Genomic DNA, 22,733 nt, shown 5'->3' on the forward strand with positions numbered 1-22,733 from the left:
ACTTGTCTCTGTATTACAAACTAGAATAAAAAATACAAAACTCCGGGACTTCCCTGCTCGCGCAGTGGTTAAGAATTCGCCTGCCAATGCAGGGGACGCGGGTTCGAGCCCTGGTCCAGGAAGATCCCACATGCCACGGAGCAACTAAGCCCATGCACCACAACTACTGAGCCTGCGCTCTAGAGCCCACAGGCTGCAACTAGTGCAGCCCACATGCCACAACTACTGAAGCCCGCGCTCCTAGAGCCTACATGCCTCAACTACTGAAGCCCGCATGCCACAACTACTGAAGCCCACGCTCCTAGAGCCTGAGCGCTGCAGCAAGAGAAGCCACCACAATGAGAAGCCCGCACACCACAATAAAGAGTAGCTCCCACTCACCGCAACTAGAGAAAGCCTGCGTGACACAAGGAAGACACAAGGCAGCCAAAAATAAATAAATAAATAATAAATAAATGCAAAACTCTCCCTGGGAAGAATGGGCCATTTCATACTGACACCCTGCAGAACAACTTGTCCTTTCTGTTTCTTATTCAGCCAGGAGGCCAACTCAACACTGCTCAGTTCCAGAGACTCAGGGACAAAACCCAGGGTCTGGGCTTCCCTGGTGGCGCAGTGGTTGAGAGTCCATCTGCCGATGCAGGGGATACGGGTTCGTGCCCCGGTCCGGGAAGATCCCACATGCCACGGAGTGGCTGGACCCGTGAGCCATGGCTGCTGAGCCTGTGCTCCGCAACAGGAGAGGCCGCAGGGGTGAGAGGCCCGCATACCGCAAAAAAAAAAAAACAAAACAAAAACAGGGTCTGAGGCTGGAGGACTAAGGTATGTGATAACTTCTGTCAGTAATGATTACTCTTTTTTTTAAATTTTTTTTTAATTTTTAAATTAAAAACATTTTTACTAACCATTGCTTTAAAAAGAGCAATACATTTTTAAAAACTGATATAAATTACATTGTTCTTTTGTTACTGAGTCTAAGCCCCTACTGCTCGCCACATGACAGGCCAACGATCAACAGACGAGTCGTTGGGACAAGGAGTAACGACTTTATTCAGAAAGACAGCAAACCAAGAAGATGGTGGGCTCATGCCCCCAAAGAACCATCTTGCCTGAGTTAGAATTCAGGCTCCTTTTATACTAAAAGGGGAGGCAGGAAAGTCAAACACTTCCTGGTTTCCATCAGCCTCCAGAGGGGGATGTGTCAATTTCTTCCTCCCTGCAGTCATTCACAGGTGGGCCTGGTCAGGAGGTTTCCTTTGAGCTAAACAAAGGTATTTTACCTTAAGGCTCATGACCTGGGAGGCAGGGTTCCCAGAGATGGGCCATTATGTATAATTTAAGCTTCTAGGCAACATCCCTTCAGTGATGAACTTGTAATAGAATACAAAGTGTTCTTCCCTATTACAATTCCCCACTGTCAATTTCCATCCCACAATCTTGTGGGAAAAGGAATGAAGACCCTTCTGCTGAACAGAGGTGAGGAATGTTCCTTAGAATCTTTAGTTAGTCCTTTTTATCTACAACTATTTAAACCTGATGAAACCTCTTAGCAGTTTCTTGTCTAATTCGTAACTGAACTTGGGGTTTTGGTTCCAGTTCAATACATATACTAAATTCCGGTGCTATTTCTTTGGACACAATTAGACAAATTGGTTGCCCCTTCTCCAATGGGCAATGGAGATGGAATTCCCATCTACTTCGGTTGGATGGGCAGACCTGCTGGAGGTATACTCATGAATAAATAGAGCCCAAAGTTTTAATGTGATTGGCCACCACTACGTCTTTAGCATTTATAGATTCTCCTGCCTGGGAACACACCTGCAAGGCCTGCCATACAGTACTCTAAAGCGGCTTAATTTAAGCCTGCTTTTGGGAGCCACTGATCCATAGCAGAGCAACTGGCAAGGCCTCATCCCAAACTCAGTGTCTCTTGACATGTTTTAGCGATGTTCCTTTTTAATGTATGATTCATTTTCTTGGTTTTTCCTGTTGCTTATGGTCTCCAGGATGAATGCAGTTTTAATGCCTTCTTCCAAATCCGGGGATAATATCCCTTAGAAGGGCTTTAACCACTTCAGAGATTTTCTGTCCGTGGGATATACTTCCACCCATCCTGAAAGAGTGTCCACACAAACACTAGCAGGTTATCTGAAATTTCTTGCAGTTCAAGGCATTTGAGGACAGTCTGTTTTTCAGTCCTGGGTTGGGCAGTTTCCTCTGTGTTGAGTCCCCATCTGTGGAGGTCTGACAGCAGTCTTTGGGTTATTTTTAAGACCTTGCGGGAAAGAGCTTTGTCTCCTTTCCAGGGATTTTCATGAGCCCCATCTGTAGGCTTAAATTAAAGCGTGTTCTGGTGGGACTCTGATGTCAAGCTATTCTGGTGGAAAAACTTCAGGGTGAGGTCTATCAGAAAGTTAATCAGGGCTTCCCTGGTGGTACAGTGGTTGAGAATCTGCCTGCCAATGCAGGGGACACAGGTTCGAGCCCTGGTCTGGGAAAATCCCACATGCCGCAGAGCAACTAGGCCCGTGAGCCACAGCTACTGAGCCTGTGCATCTGGAACCTGTGCTCCGCAACAAGAGAGGCCGCGATAGTGAAGAGGCCCGCACACCGCGATGAAGAGTGGCCCCCACTGGCCGCAACTAGAGAAAGCCCTCGCACAGAAAGAAACGAAGACCCAACACAGCCATAAATAAATAAATATTTAATTTTATTTAAAAAAAAAAAAGAAAGTTAATCAGCTCATTCCCCACTGTCAATTTCACCCCCAACTTCTGTGGGGAATTAGGTGCCTCAAGTCCAAGGGAGCCCCTGGGCCTCTTCATTCAGTGTTCCTCTCTTTCTACCATGAGAGGTTCTTGTCTTTTATCATTCTTCTTCTGTTTTAGCCAAGGGCAACCTTCTCCAATGTTCCCCCTCCTTCCAGTAAGCACATTGTTCCTTCCCCAGTGGGCGCTCACCTCTCTTCAGGTTACTCGCCTTCCAGGAATCCAATGCCACTGTCAAAAGAGTGGTGTGTCGTTTTGCATCTTCATTTTTCTGTTGTTCCCTGTTGAACACTTTAAAAGCAACATCTACCAACTGAGGAGGGTTCACTCCAAATGTACCATCTAATTTTTCCAACTTTCTCCTGATATCGGAGGCACTTTGCCCCAAAAGGTCAAATGTACTATTCTAATATTTTCAGGGGCCTCAGGATCTGCATTAGTATGACGTCTGTAGGCCTGAGGTCTTCATTTGTTTTGCTGAATGTTGCTCAAACTCTTTTGCTTTGGTTTCCCTTTTCAAGGCCCTGCCAAGGTGCACTAATGAGTGGTGCTCTAATAAGGGCCTTCTTCCCTGACTGGGGTCCCAATTCGGTTCAGCTGTGGGTGCTTCCAAGTGGGCTTCAGGTGTAGGGGATCCTCCCTATAAGGAGGGCTGCGATCTTATGAGGACTGCAATCCTTCCAATTAAACAAGTCTGAGAAACCCAGCCGGCTATTCATTTGCATTTACGCCCCCTATGAGATAATGGCGTAAGGGGAACTGCCCATCCCGGAAATGGCTCCTGGCCCAAATTGGGTGCCCTGTCAGGTCTTAGATGGCAATACCAGACCAAGTCCCCGTACCCCTGAAACTAACACAGGATTTTCTATCTGACCCCTATAAGGAGGGGCTGTCCTGGGCCTCAGTGTAAGGAATACGGGCTGGATAGGAATGGAAAGTGGTGGAAGGGGTGTATATAGTGGCATAATTGTCAGAGCAGCTGGGACAGCTAGCTCAGCCAGAGGAGTTAAGGTTTGGAGCAACACATCCTCACGCTCATTCCCTACTTTTTGGTATTTTCCCTGATAATACTACCAATCCTTGTGCATAAAGGATTTCATCATTCTTCCCTGCTTTTTCACAAAATACCTACAGAGTCATTCAACAGCCACTGTAAAACTATAGATAACAATTGATCATATAACCATTTAAAAGGGCGAATTTCTTTTTAAGAGGGTATTAAATCATTTGTTGATTACACATGATAATGGATGACACACAAGCTTCATTCCCATCTATAACTTTATCTGGTACCATAATTCAATTTAGATATATTGCACAGGATGTGCCAACAATCATATTAATAACCAAAGAACTCCATGACTTTGCTTGGGTGACCCTTTTAACGGTGAACTCTAGGTCATGACACAGTAACGGTCAGTTCATAGCTTCTCCACCAAAGCAGGTTGTAAATAAACTTTGAATGGAACCTGGCATCACCCTGAAGGAATTCTAACGTCACACTGTTGGGGTAGTTTACCAAAATGGCTTCAGAGTAGACTACACAGCACATTTAAAAAAAACCACAGCGTCATTCAGCGTCATGATCAGACTATTACATTTAGCAATCAACAGCATGGGTGCAAAAAAAAAAAAATCTACATTAAAACCCTTTGTTGGAATGCTTTACACTTTCCACAGAACAAAAACTAAAGTAACCTGTTAGGGCTTCCCTGGTGGCGCAGTGGTTGAGAGTCCGCCTGCTGATGCAGGAGACACGGGTTCGTGCCCCAGTCCGGGAAGATCCCACATGCCGTGGAGCGGCTGGGCCCGTGAGCCATGGCCGCTGAGCCTGCGCTTCTGGAGCCTGCGCGTCCGGAGCCTGTGCCCCGCAACGGGAGAGGCCACAACAGTGAGAGGCCCACGTACCGCAAAAAATAAATAAATAAAATAAAATAACCTGTTATACAACTAGCCACAAATACAGTCCCCGATTTTTTTTCCCCACACACATGAGTACTGTCTAAAACATGTCTTCTTTGTAGCAGTTAGGCCCGGCCACCACTGTGCTTGGCTGAGTTCACAACGCTTTTGTAACCTGGAGTTTCCCCGTCACTTCTCTGTCTCTCCTCTCCTGCTAAGCTTTGTTTCCCGGGAGCAGTTAAAACCTTCTGCCCCCACCACAGCTCCTGCTGCGGCTGGAACCGCCACAGCCACCTTGGTTTTGTGGTTTGGGAAAGTATTGGTCTCCACCACCACAGGGGCCAGCACTTCTGCCTCCAAAGTTTCCTCCTTTCGTGGGTCCAAAATTTGCAGATTGTTTGTTGTAACTGCCAGAATCATTGTAGCTTCCACTACCTCCAAAATGGCTTCCATCAGTACCGAACCCATTATAGCCATCCCCACTGCCACCATATCCCCCGCCACCGCGGCTGCCACCAAAGGCACCTCGGCCACTGAAGTCTCCTCCACGACCAAACCTGTCATTCGCACCAAAACCCCCTCCACGACCCCCTCCACCGAAGTTTCCAGAACCACTTCGACCTCTTTGGCTGGATGGGGAACTAGCCATCTCTTGCTTAGATAGGGCTTTCCTTACTTCACAGTTGTGGCCATTCACCGGGTGGTATTTCTGACTGACAGTCTTGTCTACAGAGTCATGGTCATCAAAGGTTACGAAAGCAAAGCCTCTCTTTTTGCCACTACCTTGGTCAGTCATGATTTCAGTCACTTCAGTTTTCCCATGCTGTTCAAAATAATCTCTTAGGTGATGTTCTTCAGCACCTTCTTTAATGCCACCAACAAAAATCTTTTTCACAGTTAAGTGGGCACCAGGTCTGTGAGAATCTTCTCTTGATACGGCCCTTTTTGGTTCCACAACTCTTCCATCCACCTTGTGTGGCCTTGCATGCATGACTGCATCCACCTCCTCCACAGTGGCGTATGTGACAACCCCGAAGCCTCTGCAGCGCTTGGTGTTTGGATCCCTCGTTGCCACCCAATGTGTGAGCATACCCCGCTGCTCAGAATGGCTCCTCACTCATCAGTTGTTTCAAAGCTCAAACCTCCGATAAAGAGCTTCTGCAGGGCTTCCCTGGTGGCACAGTGGTTGAGAGTCCGCCTGCCGATGCAGGGGACACGGGTTTGTGTCCCGGTCCAGGAAGATCCCACATGCCGCGGAGCGGCTGGGCCCGTGAGCCATGGCCGCTGCGCCTGCGCGTCCGGAGCCTGTGCTCCGCAACGGGAGAGGCCACGGCAGTGAGAGGCCCGCGTACCGCAAAAAAAAAAAAAGTCAGACCAATCAACAGTTTTTCTTTTACACCCAGAGGTCAACAAGGCAGGAAAGCCCCCATATGGAAGAGTGGATGATTAGGTGGCCTGAGGCTACATTCTCAGGGGATGTTTTACACTAAAGTCTCCTACTTGGAGGAGATGTTCAGGCAGCGCTTGCTCTGAATTACAAGGCTCAAAAGCGGTCTAAAATAGTGACCTTGGGAGGGGAGAAAAGCATACTAAATTTTGATTAAATCATGGTAACGGGGCTTCCCTGGTGGCGCAGTGGTTGAGAGTCCGCCTACCAATGCAGGGGACACGGGTTCGTGCCCCGGTCCGGGAGGATCCCACATGCCGCGGAGCGGCTGGGCCATGGCACGTCTGGGGCCTGTGCTCCGCAGCGGGAGAGGCCGCAGCAGTGAGAGACCCGCGTAACACACACACAAAAAATCATGGTAACGGTCACTGTACCCAGTGATCACTGAGGACAACTGAGGATGACACTGAGGCTGGGACTTTGGAGTATTCCTATCTGGCTGGTTCCTAAGGAAACAAGGGAGCTATCTCGAGTCACACTAAAATTGACAGGGAGGTGTAGTTCTTGGCTAAGTAAGCTGTTTCCTTTAGCACAAAAGAAGAAAAGGAGCTCTTCAACCTTTGATATTTTCAAGTTACAGAGTTTAAGTAAAGTCTAACATTTTCACTCCGTAATATGACACAAAGCGAAATTCAAAAAATAATAAATACATGTGTTATATTTGAATAAAGGAATATTAGAAAATTTAAACTAATACTAGTAATAACAAACTTGCCCAGGAACCTTAGCGTTTCTACTTTGGATGGCATTGAAGGACCCTTCATACTCATTGTGCCCGTGTTGTGACTCTCCCTGTCACATACAAGAGAAATCATTAAGTGCTGAAATATGTTGCTCTAAATCACCAAGTCAGAAATCTATGAACCATAAACTGAACAAAATCCTAGAGGATATTTTCAGACCAAAATTTAGTCTTAACTGAGCTCATCCAGTTCCGAGGCTTCCTCATTCAGAGGAAGGCGGCACCATGAAATAGGGCAATTTCAGTGGGATTATTTACAAATATTTGATCATGGTAAACCAGTTGGAAGTTTTATAACTGAAAACACAAAGCCCTTTAAGGGTAGTTAGACAATGAACGTAATATATTTGCAATTGAATTAAAAACGAATGAATCTACTATACAAGTGTACTTATTTACAAAACAGAAATAAACTCAAAAACATAGAAAACAAACTTATCATTACCAAAGGGGAAAGTGGGGGAGGAATAAATTAGAGTTTGGGATTAACAGATATACAGCACTATATATCAAATAGACAAAAAACAAATACCTACTGTACAGCACAGGGAACTAAAATCAATATCTTGTAATATCCTATAATGGATTAGAATCCAAAACAGAATATATATATCTGAATCACTTTACTGTACATCTGAAACTAACACAACATGGTACATCAGCTATACTTCAATAGAAATAAATAAGTATGGAGGCTCCTTAAAAAACTACAAATAGAACTACCATACGACCCAGCAATCCCACTATTGGGCATATACCCTGAGGAAACCATAATTCAAAAAGAGTCATGCACCACAATGTTCACGCAGCACTATTTACAATAGCCAGGACATGGAAGCAACCTAAGTGTCCATCGGCAGATGAATGGATAAAGAAGATGTGGCACATATATACAATGGAATATTAGCCATAAAAAGAAATGAAATTGAGTTATTTGTAGTGAGGTGGATGGACCTAGAGTCTGTCATACAGAGTGAAGTAAGTCAGAAGAGAAAAACAAATACCATATGCTAACACGTATATATGGAATCTAAAAAAAAAAAAAATGGTTCTGAAGAACCTAGAGGCAGGACAGGAATAAAGATGCAGACGTAGAGAATGGGCTTGAGGACACAGGGAGGGGGAAGGGTAAGCTGGGACTAAGTGAGAGAGTAGCATGGACATATATACACTACCAAATGTAAAACAGATAGCTAGTGGGAAGCAGCCACATAGCACAGGGAGATCAGCTCGGTGCTTTGTGACCAGCTAGAGGGGTGGAATAGGGAGGGTGGGACGGACACACAAGAGGGAGGGGATATGGGGATATATGAATACATATAGCTGATTCACTTTGTTATACAGCAGAAACTAACACACCATTGTAAAGCGATTATACTCCAATAAAGATGTTAAAAATAAATAAATAAGAATAAATGCGGGACTTTCCTGGTGGTCCAGTGGGTAAGACTCTGAGCTCCCAATGCAGGGGGCCCAGGTTCCATCCCTGGTTGGGGAACTAGATCCCACATGCATGCCGCAACTAAGAAGTCCGCATGCCGTAACTAAAAGATCCCGCATGCCACAACGAAGATCCCGCGTGCCGCAACTAAGATATGGCGCAGCCTAAATAAATAAATAAATAGTTTTTTAAAAAGAGTAAATGCATGTTCTAATGGCAAGAGGCAATATATGAGAAGGAATAAGGGTAATAATTTAGGAAGTGAATCCAAGGGTTAAAGGTGGAGTAATTACTGGAGATAATGAGTTCTCACCTATAACCTTGACTTTGGGAGGTTAAGATGGGTATGGAAAAAGAAAAGGTCATTGAAAGTGTACCAGTTAACTGTCTACAAGTTTTGCTATGGTAACAAATATTCCTGAATTCTCAATGGCTTACAACAAGAAACACTGATTGCTTCCTTATATTATATGAATCATTATTCACCTCTTGCTTCTTTCAATAATTTGATTCTGTCATTCCCACTAAAATTTCAGTCTATCCAAGACCATTCTTGCAGTAGAGAGAAGACAGGGTTATATGAAGCAAATAAAAGCTTTGATTTCAGGTTGAAACATGCCATTCTACTCACACCAAACTGGCCCGGGAACTCAAAAGGCATAAATGGGCAAGGAAGTACAATCCTCTCAAAGGGAAGTAAGGGTTGCCTAAGTCAAGCAGCCAACCTTGTTATCAAAGGGCAGACATGTATAATCTCACAGGGTGATAATTAATAGGTAATTATTACAATATATGATACTGTAGCTTCTGTCACAAATAATTTGTCCCTCCTCTGTTCACAATAAATAAAACTACTAATTTCAAATGAAATAGGGAATATTACTACAGAACATGAATACATCAAAATGATATAAAGAAGCTATGATATGCCGCCGAGCGGCTGGGCCCGTGAGCCATGGCCGCTGAGCCTGCGCATCCAGAGCCTGTGCTCTACAACGGGAGAGGCCCGCGTACTGCAAAAAAAAAAAAAAAAAAAAAAAGAAGCTATGATAAAACTCTACACATTATACCTAACAACTCAATAGCACATTAAAACGATTATATACCATGGCTAATGGGAATGTATTTTTAAAATATAAGGATGGTTCAACATATGGAAATCGTTCAATGTAAAACAGCATGTTAACAGAATGAAAGAAAAAGACAACATGATCATCTCTACTGATGCAGAAAAAGCAGTTGACAAATATCAACAGTCTTTTAGGATAACAACACTCAATCAACTAAAAACAAGACAAAAATTCCTCAACATTAAGGACGTATAGTAACAGCCCATGGCTAACATCATACTCAACAGATTTTCCTCTAAGATCAGGAACAAGACAAGGATATCTGCTCTCACTGTTTCTAAAAACGAATTACTAGAAAGCCTAGCAGGAACACATAGGCAGAAAAAAATAAGTAAATAAACGGTATCCAAATAGAAAAAGGAAGCAAAATTATCTCTGTTGACAAACAACATGTTCTAGTATGTAGAAAACCCTGAAGGTTCTGCAAAATAAACCTGCTAGAAATAATGAAGGAATTCAGAAAAATTATGAGATAAAATCAACAAATAAAATCAACTGTGTTTCTATAAATTAAAAATGACCAATCAAGAAGGAAATTCAGGGGGAGTTCCCTGGTTCCCTGGTGGTCGAGTAGTTAGGATTTGGCGCTTTCACTGCTGTGGTCCGGGTTCAATCCCTGATCGGGAAACTGAGATCCCTCAAGCAGTGCTGTGTGGCACAAAAAACAACAACAAAAAACACTCCTTAAAAAAAAACAAGGAAATTCAGAAACAACTCTATTAACCATAACATCAAAGAAATAAGTAAAATACTTGGAATAAGCTGACATTTAAAGGGAAAGATTTTGTACACTGTAAACTAAAAACACAGCTGAAAAATATTAGAAAGGACACAATGCAAAGACATCCCAAGTTCATTAATTGGTAGTCAATATTTTCTAGATGTAAATACTACCCAAAGCAATCAACAGAGTCAACCCAATCCCTAGTAAATCCCAAGAGTGTCTCTTGAAGGAATAGATGAACACATCCTAAGAGTCACTGCCCTTGAGAAATGGTTTGTGATAGTCCTCAAAATCAGAAAATACCCTTTGGAAAGACTTATCAGCCAGGCTCTGTTGATACTTTCTGTCTCACATCCTAGAACATGCTGACCACTCCACTACATAGCTTGAAATGGTGATTTTGTATGCTGCAGGAAAATATTACAACATATGACGGAAACTGTTCTACATCAAAAATTTCTGTTACCCAGCAAACCCACACGATGGAGAGTCTACCTGAAGTTGTGCATTAACTAAGGGTGGCTCATCACAGCAGAGAAACTGGATAAAATTTCAGACCCTAGGACTAGGTATTTCAAAAACAAGTTTCAGAGGCAAAATCATGCCAACTTAGGAGAGTACGAAATCAAGAAGAGTATACATTCCCCAACTTGACAGAGCAGTACAAGAGCGAAACAAAATACAAGATTTGTAGGTCAGATATTATACGATGAAACCATGTGATCTACCCACAGGAGACAAACTAAAAGGCTGAAAGATGCATGTTCATCCTTTGAGGGACTGCGGACTAGAAAGAGGATCTCTCTGGGACTTGCACTCTAACAATCTTTATACTCTATGGCTCTATGAGTTTGACATTTCTAGTTTCCATATATAATACCTTTCTTTTTTTGTCACAATGTCATCATTTATGGCTGACATGTATTTTCTATATCCATTCATTTGCCAACAGGCATTTTAGTTCTTTCTACATCTTGGCTGTTTTGAATAATGCAATAATATTCATTGGAGTACAAATATTAACCTCACTATAATGATGTGATTTCATTTGGATATGTAGCCAGACATGGGTGTCATAGACTGTGTGCCCGTTCTATGTTTATTTTATTAAGGAAACTCCATACTGTCTTCAATAAAAGCCCTAACACTTACATTCCCACCAACAAAGCACAAGGGTTCCCTGTTCTGTGTATTGTGCGTGCGTGTATGTGTATGTGTATGTGTGTGTGTGCGTGTGTATTTTCACACAGGTAGGGAGAGGACAGTAGAGGAACCAGCACTGACCTGGCAGCCAGAAAGTAGCAGCTACAGCTTCCCAAGGATGAGCCTCTGGGCTGCAGATCACTGTGGTGCTCCTTGCCCTCTGATTCTTGGAAAAATCTTTCACTACATCAGAGAACTTAATGGCCCCTCTCAAGTTGTGTCCACAGACACATCCCTAGCAGAATATCCCTAACGAAAACCTTTTGCCGTTCAAAGCTTAGTGCTCATAATTTTCCTTCTGGACTCAAATGAACTTACAAACTCTCATGGGGTCCAACACAGTCTCCGTACAATCTGTATCAACTCATCCTACTATAAAATACGAGAAAACACTCTACTTCAATAAATCACGCCTGAGGGAAAACTACATATATTTTCCTTCACCATGACCACAGACCAAACACTGTCATCTCCAAAAAACTATATATAAAAGAAAGATGTTTCCAATGGTGCACATGCCCCAGTGATAACCCCAAATCTCCCACGGAAACACTCCAAATTCTCTTCTGTGTCTTTCACAGTGCATCTAAAACTTTCTTCATTTGGGACCCAAAATACTAAAAACTACCAAAGATAACTCACAACACGATCACTGAAATTTTCCCTGTATTACTCTAGCAATCGCACAATGAGTCTACACCATCCAAAAGACCCAACAGAAGTCACCGGTGGTGTGGAGGCTGTAGGGCACCCTCTAGATGCATAGACGGAGGACAAGGCACCCATCCTCATGCACCCAAAGATCCCTGTGGGCTCAGCTCAGGCCATACTTCTCACAACACTGGAGAAAAATGTTTTTCTCTGCCTAAATCCACTGCCTTCATTCGTCCCCAGGTATAACCATGAAATATCCAAATAAACCAATGCATGGAAACCTCAGTCTCAGCAGCTATGTCCCAGGGAACCTGAGCTAAGACACTACGGCACCTCAAACCATGCAATGCACCCGCAACTACCCATAAACCCAATTCCAGGTGCTCCAGCCAGAACTGACACATCCCTTGCCACAAACCCCTTGAGACCAAAGCGACAGCTGAACACACCATGCATGGGGCTCATCTTGATGCTTGCCCTTGCGGCCATATCCAGCCTATAGAACCCTACAGGGCCCCCTTCAATTTCCCCATTTTTCCACCTCTCCTCATGCAAACACGGGCAAAGAGGGCTAAAAGGCACAAGTATCTGTCTGCAAAGGCATCGCAACAGGAATATTCACAAGAAACCATCCAAAGGACGCTGGGCGTTCAGTATGAAGGTCAAGAAGTTGACCCTCCTGGGAAAATTTACCAGCAACTGGGGACGTTATGGACTTCAGTTACAAAGGCATCGGAATTCAGTGAGGAAGTCTCAAAGAGAGAGGGGTCCCCAGGTCTCTTGTCTCCTGTTCTCCCAACTCACAGGTAATTAAAAGATTAATTAGGGCTTCCCTGGTGGCGCAGTGGTTGGGAGTCCGCTAGCTCTTTGACAGGGACTTCCTTCATTCCCCTTAGGTTCTGGATTTATGCCCCCCACTTAGCACAGTGAAATCACTATCCTGGACTCTGAGCACATGAAATGCTTGAAGGCAAAGCTCCTGTCCAAGGTGGCGACTGGTCACTGGATGTGCAGAGACTGGAATACCTGGGGGCTACAGGGGAGCAGTGACACAGGAGACTAAACACAGGGACACATCAGGACACTGCATGAGGACATCAGATTTGTAGGGCTTTTTACAGCTCCCTACATCTTTTTGCTTTTGAGTAATTAAGTAGCCACATGGGGTAAGGATCAATTAAAGTCGAAATGTCCAGAACAAATATGGGAACCACCCTCATCACCTACCCTGTTCACCTGGTCTCTCCTTAGGGGAGATTACTCAGCCCATCCTACAGTCCTAGCTTCTAAACACATCCCCAGAGTGAGACGTTGCAGCCATCCTCAGAAGAGGAAAACGTGTGCTCTTCAGTGAAGTGAAAATGGGAAAGACTCCAAATAATCAATGGAGAAAGGCATTTCTCGTGAGGGTGATTGACGTAGGGACAATAAAACCAGTCGTGTGACAAGAGATTGTCAGGAGGGGCTGGGGAGACCTCCCTGAGCCTAGACCTGAAGGAGGACAGAGGGCCTGACCCATGGTGACTTAAAGGGAGAAGGTAAGAAAGGAACTAAGATCTGAGACAGAAAAGGTTTTGGTGTTTGGGAACAAAGAAAAGGTGAATGTGACCGGGGCAGAGTGAACCATGAGAAAAGGTTAAGCTCCCAGGATGAGGCTGGAGACCCCGGCAGGGTCCTGAGGATGACACAGGGCTGTGTACCCACAGTGAGGAGTCAGGATTTTGTCCAGCGGACAAACGGTAGCCAGTGGAGGTCTGAGTGTAAGAACTGAGAATTAAAATTAGGGGCTTCCCTGGTGGCACAGTGATTAAGAATCCGCCTGACAATGCAGGGGACACGGGTTCGAGCCCTGGTCCGGGAAGATCCCACATGCTGCCGAGCAACTAAGCCCGTGTGCCACAACTACTGAGCCCGCATGGCACAACTACTGAAGCCCATGCGCCTAGAGCCCATGTTCCACAACAAGAGAAGCCACTGCAATGAGAAGCCTGTGCACTGCAACTAAGAGTAGCCCCCGCTCACCACAACTAGAGAAAGTCCGTGCACAGCAACGAAGACCCAACGCAGCCATAAGTAAATAAATAAAATAAAATAAGTTAAAATTAAAACTCTAAATTCAACTGGGCACTGCCACACACAAACTCACGCCCAACTGGGCCAATCATTTCAAGGGTCTCTGTTGCTCAAATGAAGAATTTCTGGTGGAGTCGATCACCTCCATGTTACGAGTGGGCTCTCTGAGGCAGTTATGAGAAAGTCTGAGTTGAGTGAACAGAATCAGGCGTAACTGAATTCTAAAAAGGTCACCCGAAGGGTTAAGTGGGAAGAGTCTGTCCTTATTGCTCATCCTATTTAAAACACCATCTATCACAGGTCTGAGCAATGGAAACTTCTCTTTCAAGGTCAGATCACACTGGTACCAACCATTTAATTCTTCTTTTCCAGAAAAATCACATTAAAATAACTTAAAAATACAGGGAGTTTCCAGTTGCCCTAGTGGTTAGGATGCTGGGCTTTCACTGCCCTGGCTCGGGTTCAATGCCTGGTCAAGGAACGGAGATCCTGAAAGCTGTGCAGCGTGGCCACTGCAAAAGCACAGCTGTTGGTGCAGAAAACATTGTAAGGGGTCAGCTGAGAAATAAGCTCTCAGCAAACTTCTTCATCATGAATAGAGAGACTCTGTTGGAAGCTTCCAAGTCAATCTAGTCCATCCTTCATCATTTGTACAGAACAGGTAAGAGGGACCTGAGGGAAAAATCTTCCTATCATCTCACAGCCATTTTAACATACCACAGAAAAAGAAGAAAACAAAATATAAGGCTAACTGGCTAAACTTGATTTTGAATGTTAATATAAAACATTATTGGGGCTTCCCTGGTGGCGCAGTGGTTGAGAGTCCGCCTGCCGATGCAGGGGACATGGGTTCATGCCCCGGTCCGGGAAGATCCCACATGCCGCAGAGCGACTGGGCCTGTAAGCCATGGCCGCTGAGCCTGCGCATCCGAAGCCTGTGCTCCGCAACGGGAGAGGCCGCGACAATGAGAGGCCCGTGCACCGCAAAAAAAAAAAAAAAGATGCCACCAGAAAAAAGAAAATTACAAGCCAATATCACTGATGAACATAGACGCAAAAATCCTCCACAAAATACTAGCAAACCGAATCCAACAGTACATTAAAAGGATCATACACCATAATCAAGTGGGATTTAACCCAGGGATGCAAGGATTTTTCAATATCTGCACATCAGTCAGTGTGATACACCACATGAAAATGAAGTTAGGGACTTCCCTGGTGGTGCACTGGTTAAGAATCCGCCTGCCAATGCAGGGGACACGGGTTCCAGCCCTGGTACGGGAAGGTCCCACATGCCACAGAACTAAGCCCGTTCGCCACAACTACTGAGCCTGTGTGCCACAACTACTGAAGCCCGCGTGCCTAGAGCCCGTGCTCCGCGACGAGAAGCCACCGCAATGAGAAGCCCACTCACCACAACTAGAGAAAGCCCGCGCGCAGCAACGAAGACCCAACGCAGCCAAAAATAAATAATGAAGTTATCTTCTGATACAAATAATTACTAAATGCACAAATCTTATAAACAGTTTTGCAATTGTCATCCTCATCTGTAAACCTAAGTAAACAAATTTTATACTTACTATATTCTAAAGCCACAAATCAGCATATCACAACTTAATCATCCATATCGAGACAATTCACCATCCATCTGGATCCAGTTTCCCCAACACTACCTGCACTACTGTGCGTTTCCATTTCATTCTCTTTATCTTTCTCCCTTTTTCTATTTTGTCTCTGTTTTTCTTCCCCTCCACTCTGCTGGTGTTCTTGTTACGGATCAGGATTTGGGGGCTCCTTTATCAATAGAAATTGCTAAGAGTCCAGACAAGAAATTCAGGCAAGGCTTTATTGGGACTCATGCAGCAACAAGTAACAGGATCCCTTGCTCGCTCCCAGGGTCAGGGGGCAAGTTTGTCCCTTATATGGAGTGAGGTAGGGGTGGGTCCAGGGGTCAGGCTGGAGCGGTGTGCAGGGTGCATGCACAGTACCCTGTTTTTGCACCCAACACCTCAGAAGTGGCAATTGGGTTTTTAGTTTCTTTCTATATTGTTTATAATTTGCCCCAACTGTTCATGCACACAGTTATTTTTAGTTCCTTCTACTTTCTTTGTATTCTGTTGCTCCAGATGTTTGTCCAGGTGTAAGCACTGCAGCAAAGGTTGCCAGGCCCCGGATGCCAAACTGTCTCATTCTTGCCCTCCTATATCGACTCTCACATGTGTCCAGTCCACTCTGCAACTTGTTTCCCCTCTTATGGCTCTTTCCCAAAACCTTTCTGATTACCCTAAATCTCTGGATATTCGTGCCTCTTTCTTCCCCCCATCTCTGCTCCCTCTCTGCCCTTGGGTTACACTCTTTCTATCCCTGTTATGCTCCCTTTGTCCCCACTCTCTAGCACCTCCAGGTGGCTATGCTTCTTTCCTGCTCGTTTTCTTCCTCTGCTCCTGAAATCTTTGTTTCTTCTATCTCGCCAGGCACCATGTTGCTCTGAAGGCCAAGGTTCCAAGTCTTTTGTCTTCCACCGCCACGCTATGTGTTGCCTCTCCACTGTTATCCCCCTCCTGCCAATGATCCTAGGTCCCTCCCACTATGTTGCTCTCCAGTCCCGCAGATCCTATTTTAATTACTTCTATATTTTATCACAGTGCAAGACTTTCAAGGCTAAATTTATTTTATGTTACTATTCCTCTTCAAGATCCTCAGCCATGGTTCACGTTCCCTTCGATTCGCCCTCATTCTTTTTGTTGTTTTTTTTTTTTTTTTTTTTTTTGGCGGTACGCGGGGCTCTCACCGCTGCGGCCTCTCCCGCTGCGGAGCACAGGCTCCGGACGCGCAGGCCCAGCGGCCATGGCCCCCGGGCCGGGGCACGAACCCGCGCTCCCTGCATCGGCAGGCGGACTCTCAACCACTGCGCCACCAAGGAAGCCCCTCCCTCATTCTTTTCTCCTCAGTTTTTCTCCTTGTCTCTCAGTCACTGTGTCTCTGTTTCTCCTGATCCCCCTGCCCCACATATTTAGAGGGATGGAGAATAAACAAGATGCCCAGCTACTGGAAGACACCATTTGGAATTTGGGACGGAAGAACACTGGGTGTCACACGTCTGGCCCAGGTCACCTCCCCCTGTGCGGGCTGAGGGGAAGGGCTGACTACGAAGGGGAGGCCGGGGGAGCACAAGGACCGGCCTGAGGAGACGCGAGGACAGAGGGTCTGGGAGGGAGCGAGGGGGTCTCAGGAGAGGAGCGGGCTCTGCAGAATCCCAGGGCCAGGGAGAGGACACGGCCTCGCCGGCAGCGGGAGAGAGCGAAGCTGCGGGCGCGCGAATCCACCTCGCAGAAGGGGACTTTACAAGGCGCAGGCGTAGGTAATGAAGGATTTTAAGCAGGAAAATGTCGCGAAAGGCTGTGTCTCGGGGGACCGAAGACCGAGAGTGCGAGGCTAGGGGGCGCGAATCCACCTCGCGGAAGAGGACTTCTCATTGCGGGGGGCGGGGGTACTGAAGGGTTTTATGAAGGAAAACGACGCGAAACGCGGTGTCTACATGGAAGGCAGAAAAGCCACGAGAACAGGCAACCTCGCACCGATTTCAACCCAAATGAACAGATACCCAACCTGTAACAGCGTCTGGATTTACCCGGCCGGAGGGCCAGGCGCTGGGGTGTAAGGTTGATAGTCACTCCCAAGACCCTGAAGGCAGAATACGGGGAACAGCGCAGCACATACTTACAGCAAAGTAGAAATACTTCGTAGCGAGACCTCCAACACGTGTACCCCGTTTCCGGTTCAGGAGGAAAGTCCGTCCGAAGGGACCAGGCGGGACTTCCGGGGGCGGGCTCTGGGCGGGCCGCTACTGGCTAGGGGCGGGGCGAGAGCCCAGCTCTGCGCAGAGAGAGCAGGGGGAAGGGTCTGGGGTGGCGGGGCGAGTGAGCGCCGTGCTTCCCCTTTTCTTGTAACTGCTGATTTTAAGTGACTTTCTGGAACACTTTTTTTTGTTGTTGTTTTGTTTTGTTTTGTTTTCATCTTTTTAATCAACTCGTTGAAAGACATCCTAAACACTACATGAAACACAACAGAATATTTTTTTCTTCCAGTATTAAAAAAATGACACAAATATTTTTAAGAAACTTCTATATAATCAAGGCAGAGATCTGGAGTAAAAAACACCTCTAAGTAATCATGTTCTTCATTTCTTATAGTTACAGTCAGAGATTGCTTCCTAATCATAATTAAACATTGTGTTCAAAATGTTCCTAGATGCACATTATTTAAAAAAAAAATCAGTCTGGCCAAACATTTTTTGCCAGAACCAACATTCCTGAGCCGGAACTAAAAAACTGGTAAAAAAAAAAAAAAAAGGAAACAATATCCAGACTCCACAAATGTCTCAATTTGTCTTTAAATGGGAGAAAAATTTAACAAAAAAACACACGGAACTTTCTGAAAGGTCTTTAACAAGCTACCTTGGGAGCTCTACTCAAAAAAAGAAGTTGACGTAACTAAAACAGTGCAGCTCCAAAAATCTTTATAAATACAGCCATTTGGAGGGATGGTCCTGGATCAGAAGAAGTTTTATTCCTTGTGTATCTACATTAGGTGTGCATGCCTCATCTCAGTTGTCATAATTATCCCTGTAATTTCCTCCTGAGTAGCGGTCATAACCACCCTGGCTTCTGCCGCCATAGTCTCTGGACCTTCCATATCCATATCCATATCCTCCAGGTCGGCTATCATACCTGCCACTTCCATAGCCCTGGTCCCCACCACCTCTAGAGTAGCTGTGACCACGCCCATAGGCCCCAAAGGCACCCCCTCTTGTTCCCCGGGCCGACTTGCCCGCGTGGTCTACACGGATCTGACGACCGTCCAGAGACTCTCCATTCATGGCTCTCATGGCATCTGGGGCATGCTCTGGATTGGTGAAGGTGATGAAGCCAAAACCCCGGGATCGCTGAGTGTCCCGGTCCTTGACAACAACCACCTCAGAAATAGGTCCGAAGCTGCTTAAGTGGTCTTCCAGAGCCTGCTCATCAGTGTTGAAGTTGAGCCCTCCCACGAAGAGCTTCCCTTCTTCAGAGGGCATGGCGGTAAATTCAAGTCCTGGAAATTAAGTAAAAGGCCGACGAGACAGCTACCGCCAAGAAGCCGAGAGACTGGGCTGGAACACTTTTAAGGTAAAAGCTTACAGATGTGTGGGCCACTGATGTGGGAAACTGAGATGTTTCCCTCCCAACAAGTTAAAAGTGGTTTCAATAAACAGCTGTTTTTGCCAGCAGGTTGCTCGCATGTCCCGCTCCTGAGACTCCAGCAATTCAGTGGTCGGGAATTTGGGCCTCCAAGTGGTAGCTGTGGCGCAGTAGTTTGATCTGGGAACATTTCCTGAAGTTGAATTAGTTTTAGGAAACAAGAGCTGGAATTCTCTCTTTATTACAAACCAGAATGAGAACTACAAAACCCTCCCTGGGGAGAAGGGGCCATTTCACACTGACACCCTACAGAAGAGCTTTTCCTTTCTATTCCTAATTCAGCCAGGACAACAAACCCAACACTCTGCTCAGTTCCACAGACTCGGGCAAAACTTGGGGTTTGAGGCTGGAGGACTAAGGCATATGATAATTTCCGTACCTAACCATTATTTTAAAAAGTTTTTAAAAGGGTTTAAAATTTTGTTATAAATTGCATTGTTCTTTCTTTTTTGCTAGTGTTTTATTTGCCTTTTAAAACCACATTTTATCCCGTTTTGAGAGGTACGTGACATACATCGCTGTATGATTTTAAGGTGTACAGCATCATGTTCTGACTTACGTATATTGAAATAATTGCCACAATGTTTAGTAAGCATCCATCGTCTCATACAGATACCATGAAAATAGGGAGCAACAGAAAAAATAGTTTGCTTTCTATGAGAACTACATTATCCTTTGAGACACTTGCTCTATTCCACACTTGTGAAAATTATGTTTAACTATATACTAGAAAAGCTTGTTTATGAAAGTATACTTACGTACATAAAAACTAAGCAATGTAATCTCAGATGACTCTATGTTCATCATGAAGATAATTAGAACGTTTTACTTTGTATTTTTTGCAAGATGCAGTATAGTTTAGCTCTTCTCTTTGTCTATATTTTTGAAAGTTCTGACAAGTGTGGATAACAGAGGCTGTGAAATACTCTTCATAAGACACTGGAATTTATTTCCATGTAAATAATAATTACGTTGCAACATTTCTAAGGGCATTTAATAGGGAGGTATATTCTCCTTATATGAACCCTAGAGAAAGTAAAACTAGATTATCAGATATGCAATAAGTTCATTTCAACCCTCGGTATTTTGATAACAATATCTCTTAGATAACATCTGCTACAGAGTGCGTTTTATCACATCCCTAACATGTGAAACATTTCATCCATAGAGACACTAGAATCCATTCAAATATGATGAATTTTAGATAGGGAAATTAACATTTTAAGTATTTCCAGATACAATGATCAGAACGTCCTGGTGTATCACACATACGAATACAAGAAAATATATCACATTTTTATTATTTTTTTTTATTTTATTTTTTTTTCTCTACGTGGGCCTCTCATTGTTGTGGCCTCTCCCGTTGCGGAGCACAGGCTCCGGACGCGCAGGCTCAGCGGTCATGGCTCACGGGCCCAGCCGCTCCGTGGCATGTGGGATCTTCCCGGACCGGGGCACGAACCCGTGTCCCCTGCATCGGCAGGCGGACTCTCAACCACTGCGCCACCTGGGAAGCCCTCAACTGCACTTTTTTTGAACACAGACAACAATATGTCTCCCACAAGAAATGCACTCCAAAACTTTACACAGTAAAAAAGCATAAAAAAATACACCATTTCAACACCATTCAAAATAGTGGCTAACATAATAGAAAGTAAAGAGTAAATAATGTGTCAAGAATAAGGAAATCTATTTTATAATCATAAAGACAGAAATTCAGCAGAATGACATGACACTCAGAAACTGCCATAGAACTGCATTTCATTATAGCCACAAAAATATTCTGGAGAAAAGTTTGGAGACAACAACACAAGGATAAATAATCTACTTATACGTTTTTCGAAACCATCATAGATAGAAATTGTTAGATTCTCTAAAGCCCAAGAACCTACGGATGCACTGTCACCTTCTGGTATAAAGTACCTAGGTGGAAGAAAACTGTGGTGGTGAAAGGAACATGATTCATTAGGATCATAAAAAATAATTAAATTTTATTAATTAAAACAAGAGACCTATGATACATTCTGAATAAAACAGTAGCAAAAGGCAATGACAGCAGTTAAATGTCAAACATACATATACACATAGAATTCTGGGGCTTTATTTTTTTATACATTTATTTATTTATTTATCTTTGGCTGTGCTGGGTCTTCATTGCTGCACGCAGGCTTTCTCTAGTTGCAGCGAGTGGGGGCCACTCCTCGTTGTGGTGCGCAGGCTTCTCATTGTGGTGGCTTCTCTTGTTGCAGAGCATGGGCTCTAGGCATGCGAGCTTCAGTAGTTGTAGCACGTGGCCTCAGTAGTTGTGGCTCCCGGACTCTAGAGCACAGGCTCAGCAGTTGTGGCACATGGGCTGCAGTTGCTCCGCGGCATGTGAGATCTTCCCAGTCCAGGGCTCGAACCCGTGTCCCCTGCATTGGCAGGTGGATTCTTAACCACTGTGCCACCAGGGAAGCCCTAGAATTCTGGGACTTTTAAATTTTCCTCTTGTGATAACTGCTCTCCCTTTAATTTTGAAGAATAAGACTAGTTTTTCATTAATCATAGATCTATACAACAGCTATTCCCATGCAATGGAGGAAGTGACCAAATTTTCCCATGCATTCTGCCTACCACATAATCAGTCCCTGTTAACCTGTCACTCTCCTCCCATGAAAAGCCCATTCCCTTAACGTCCTGCCTGACCTATTCATGGTCAGTTAGTAAAGCATTCTGTCCTATAACCCACTATGACCTATCTACAAAAAGACACATGAGGCTTCCGTGGTGGCACAGTGGTTAAGAATCTGCCTGCCAATGCAGGGGACACGGGTTCCAGCCCTGGTCTGGGAAGATCCCACATGCTGCAGAGCAACTAAGCCCGTGAGCCACAACTACTGAGCCTGAGCGTCTGGAGCCTGTGCTCCGCAACGGGAGAGGCTGCGACAGTGAGAGGCCCCCGCTCACCACAACTGGAGAAAGCCCTCGCACAGAAACGAAGACCCAACACAGCCAAAAATTAATTTTTTAAAAAGACACATGAATTAACATGATAAACCATGTCACAGTTTTACATTATTTTTTGTCTCCCCTTGTTGATAATTCAAACAATATTGAATTGATAATTCAAGGTCCTTGTTTTCTCAGGAAACATGGATGTGACTGACCCACACCTAATCAAATTGGACCCCTCATTTTATAGATTCCTTCCCAGAGACTATCATGAAAGACCTGTAATGCAGGCATAAGGTCAAGACTTCAAACTTCAGGTTGAAAGGTTATAAATATAATGTAGTCTTTTCAAAAGAACTCCAATAATTACATATTTATACAGAGAAGATACAGGCATACTTCTACATATGTCCTTCTTCTGGTACTACAAACATCATGTCATACGTTTTAACGTATTGTCACTTGCAGTGATTCTGCA

The 22,733-nt window shown here is 44.6% G+C and overlaps 2 protein-coding genes and 1 pseudogene across 3 annotated transcripts in view; 1 reads left to right on the forward strand and 2 right to left on the reverse strand.

The window, feature by feature from the left end:
- Positions 1 to 22,733, forward strand: part of LOC309977420 (uncharacterized protein) — a 281,570-nt gene that overhangs the window by 129,091 nt on the left and 129,746 nt on the right. The gene's annotated exons all lie outside the window — the stretch shown is intronic.
- LOC309977075 (heterogeneous nuclear ribonucleoprotein A1-like) lies at positions 4,909 to 16,565 on the reverse strand (annotated as a pseudogene). Its single transcript has 2 exons — positions 16,483 to 16,565; positions 4,909 to 5,841 (listed from the first exon to the last, which is right to left on the reverse strand). The product of its transcript is annotated as a heterogeneous nuclear ribonucleoprotein A1-like (transcript).
- Positions 18,088 to 19,161, reverse strand: LOC309976725 (RNA-binding protein 3-like; the record flags this gene model as incomplete). The annotated part of the gene is made up of 1 exon (XM_082862465.1): positions 18,088 to 19,161. The coding sequence occupies one exon, from the start codon at positions 19,159 to 19,161 to the stop codon at positions 18,691 to 18,693; it is 471 nt and encodes a 156-aa protein (XP_082718591.1). The 3' UTR covers positions 18,088 to 18,690.

The sequence above is a fragment of the Leucopleurus acutus genome (genome assembly GCF_964270905.1).
Source record: "Leucopleurus acutus genome assembly, chromosome: 20".
NCBI classification, from domain to species: domain Eukaryota; kingdom Metazoa; phylum Chordata; class Mammalia; order Artiodactyla; family Delphinidae; genus Leucopleurus; species Leucopleurus acutus.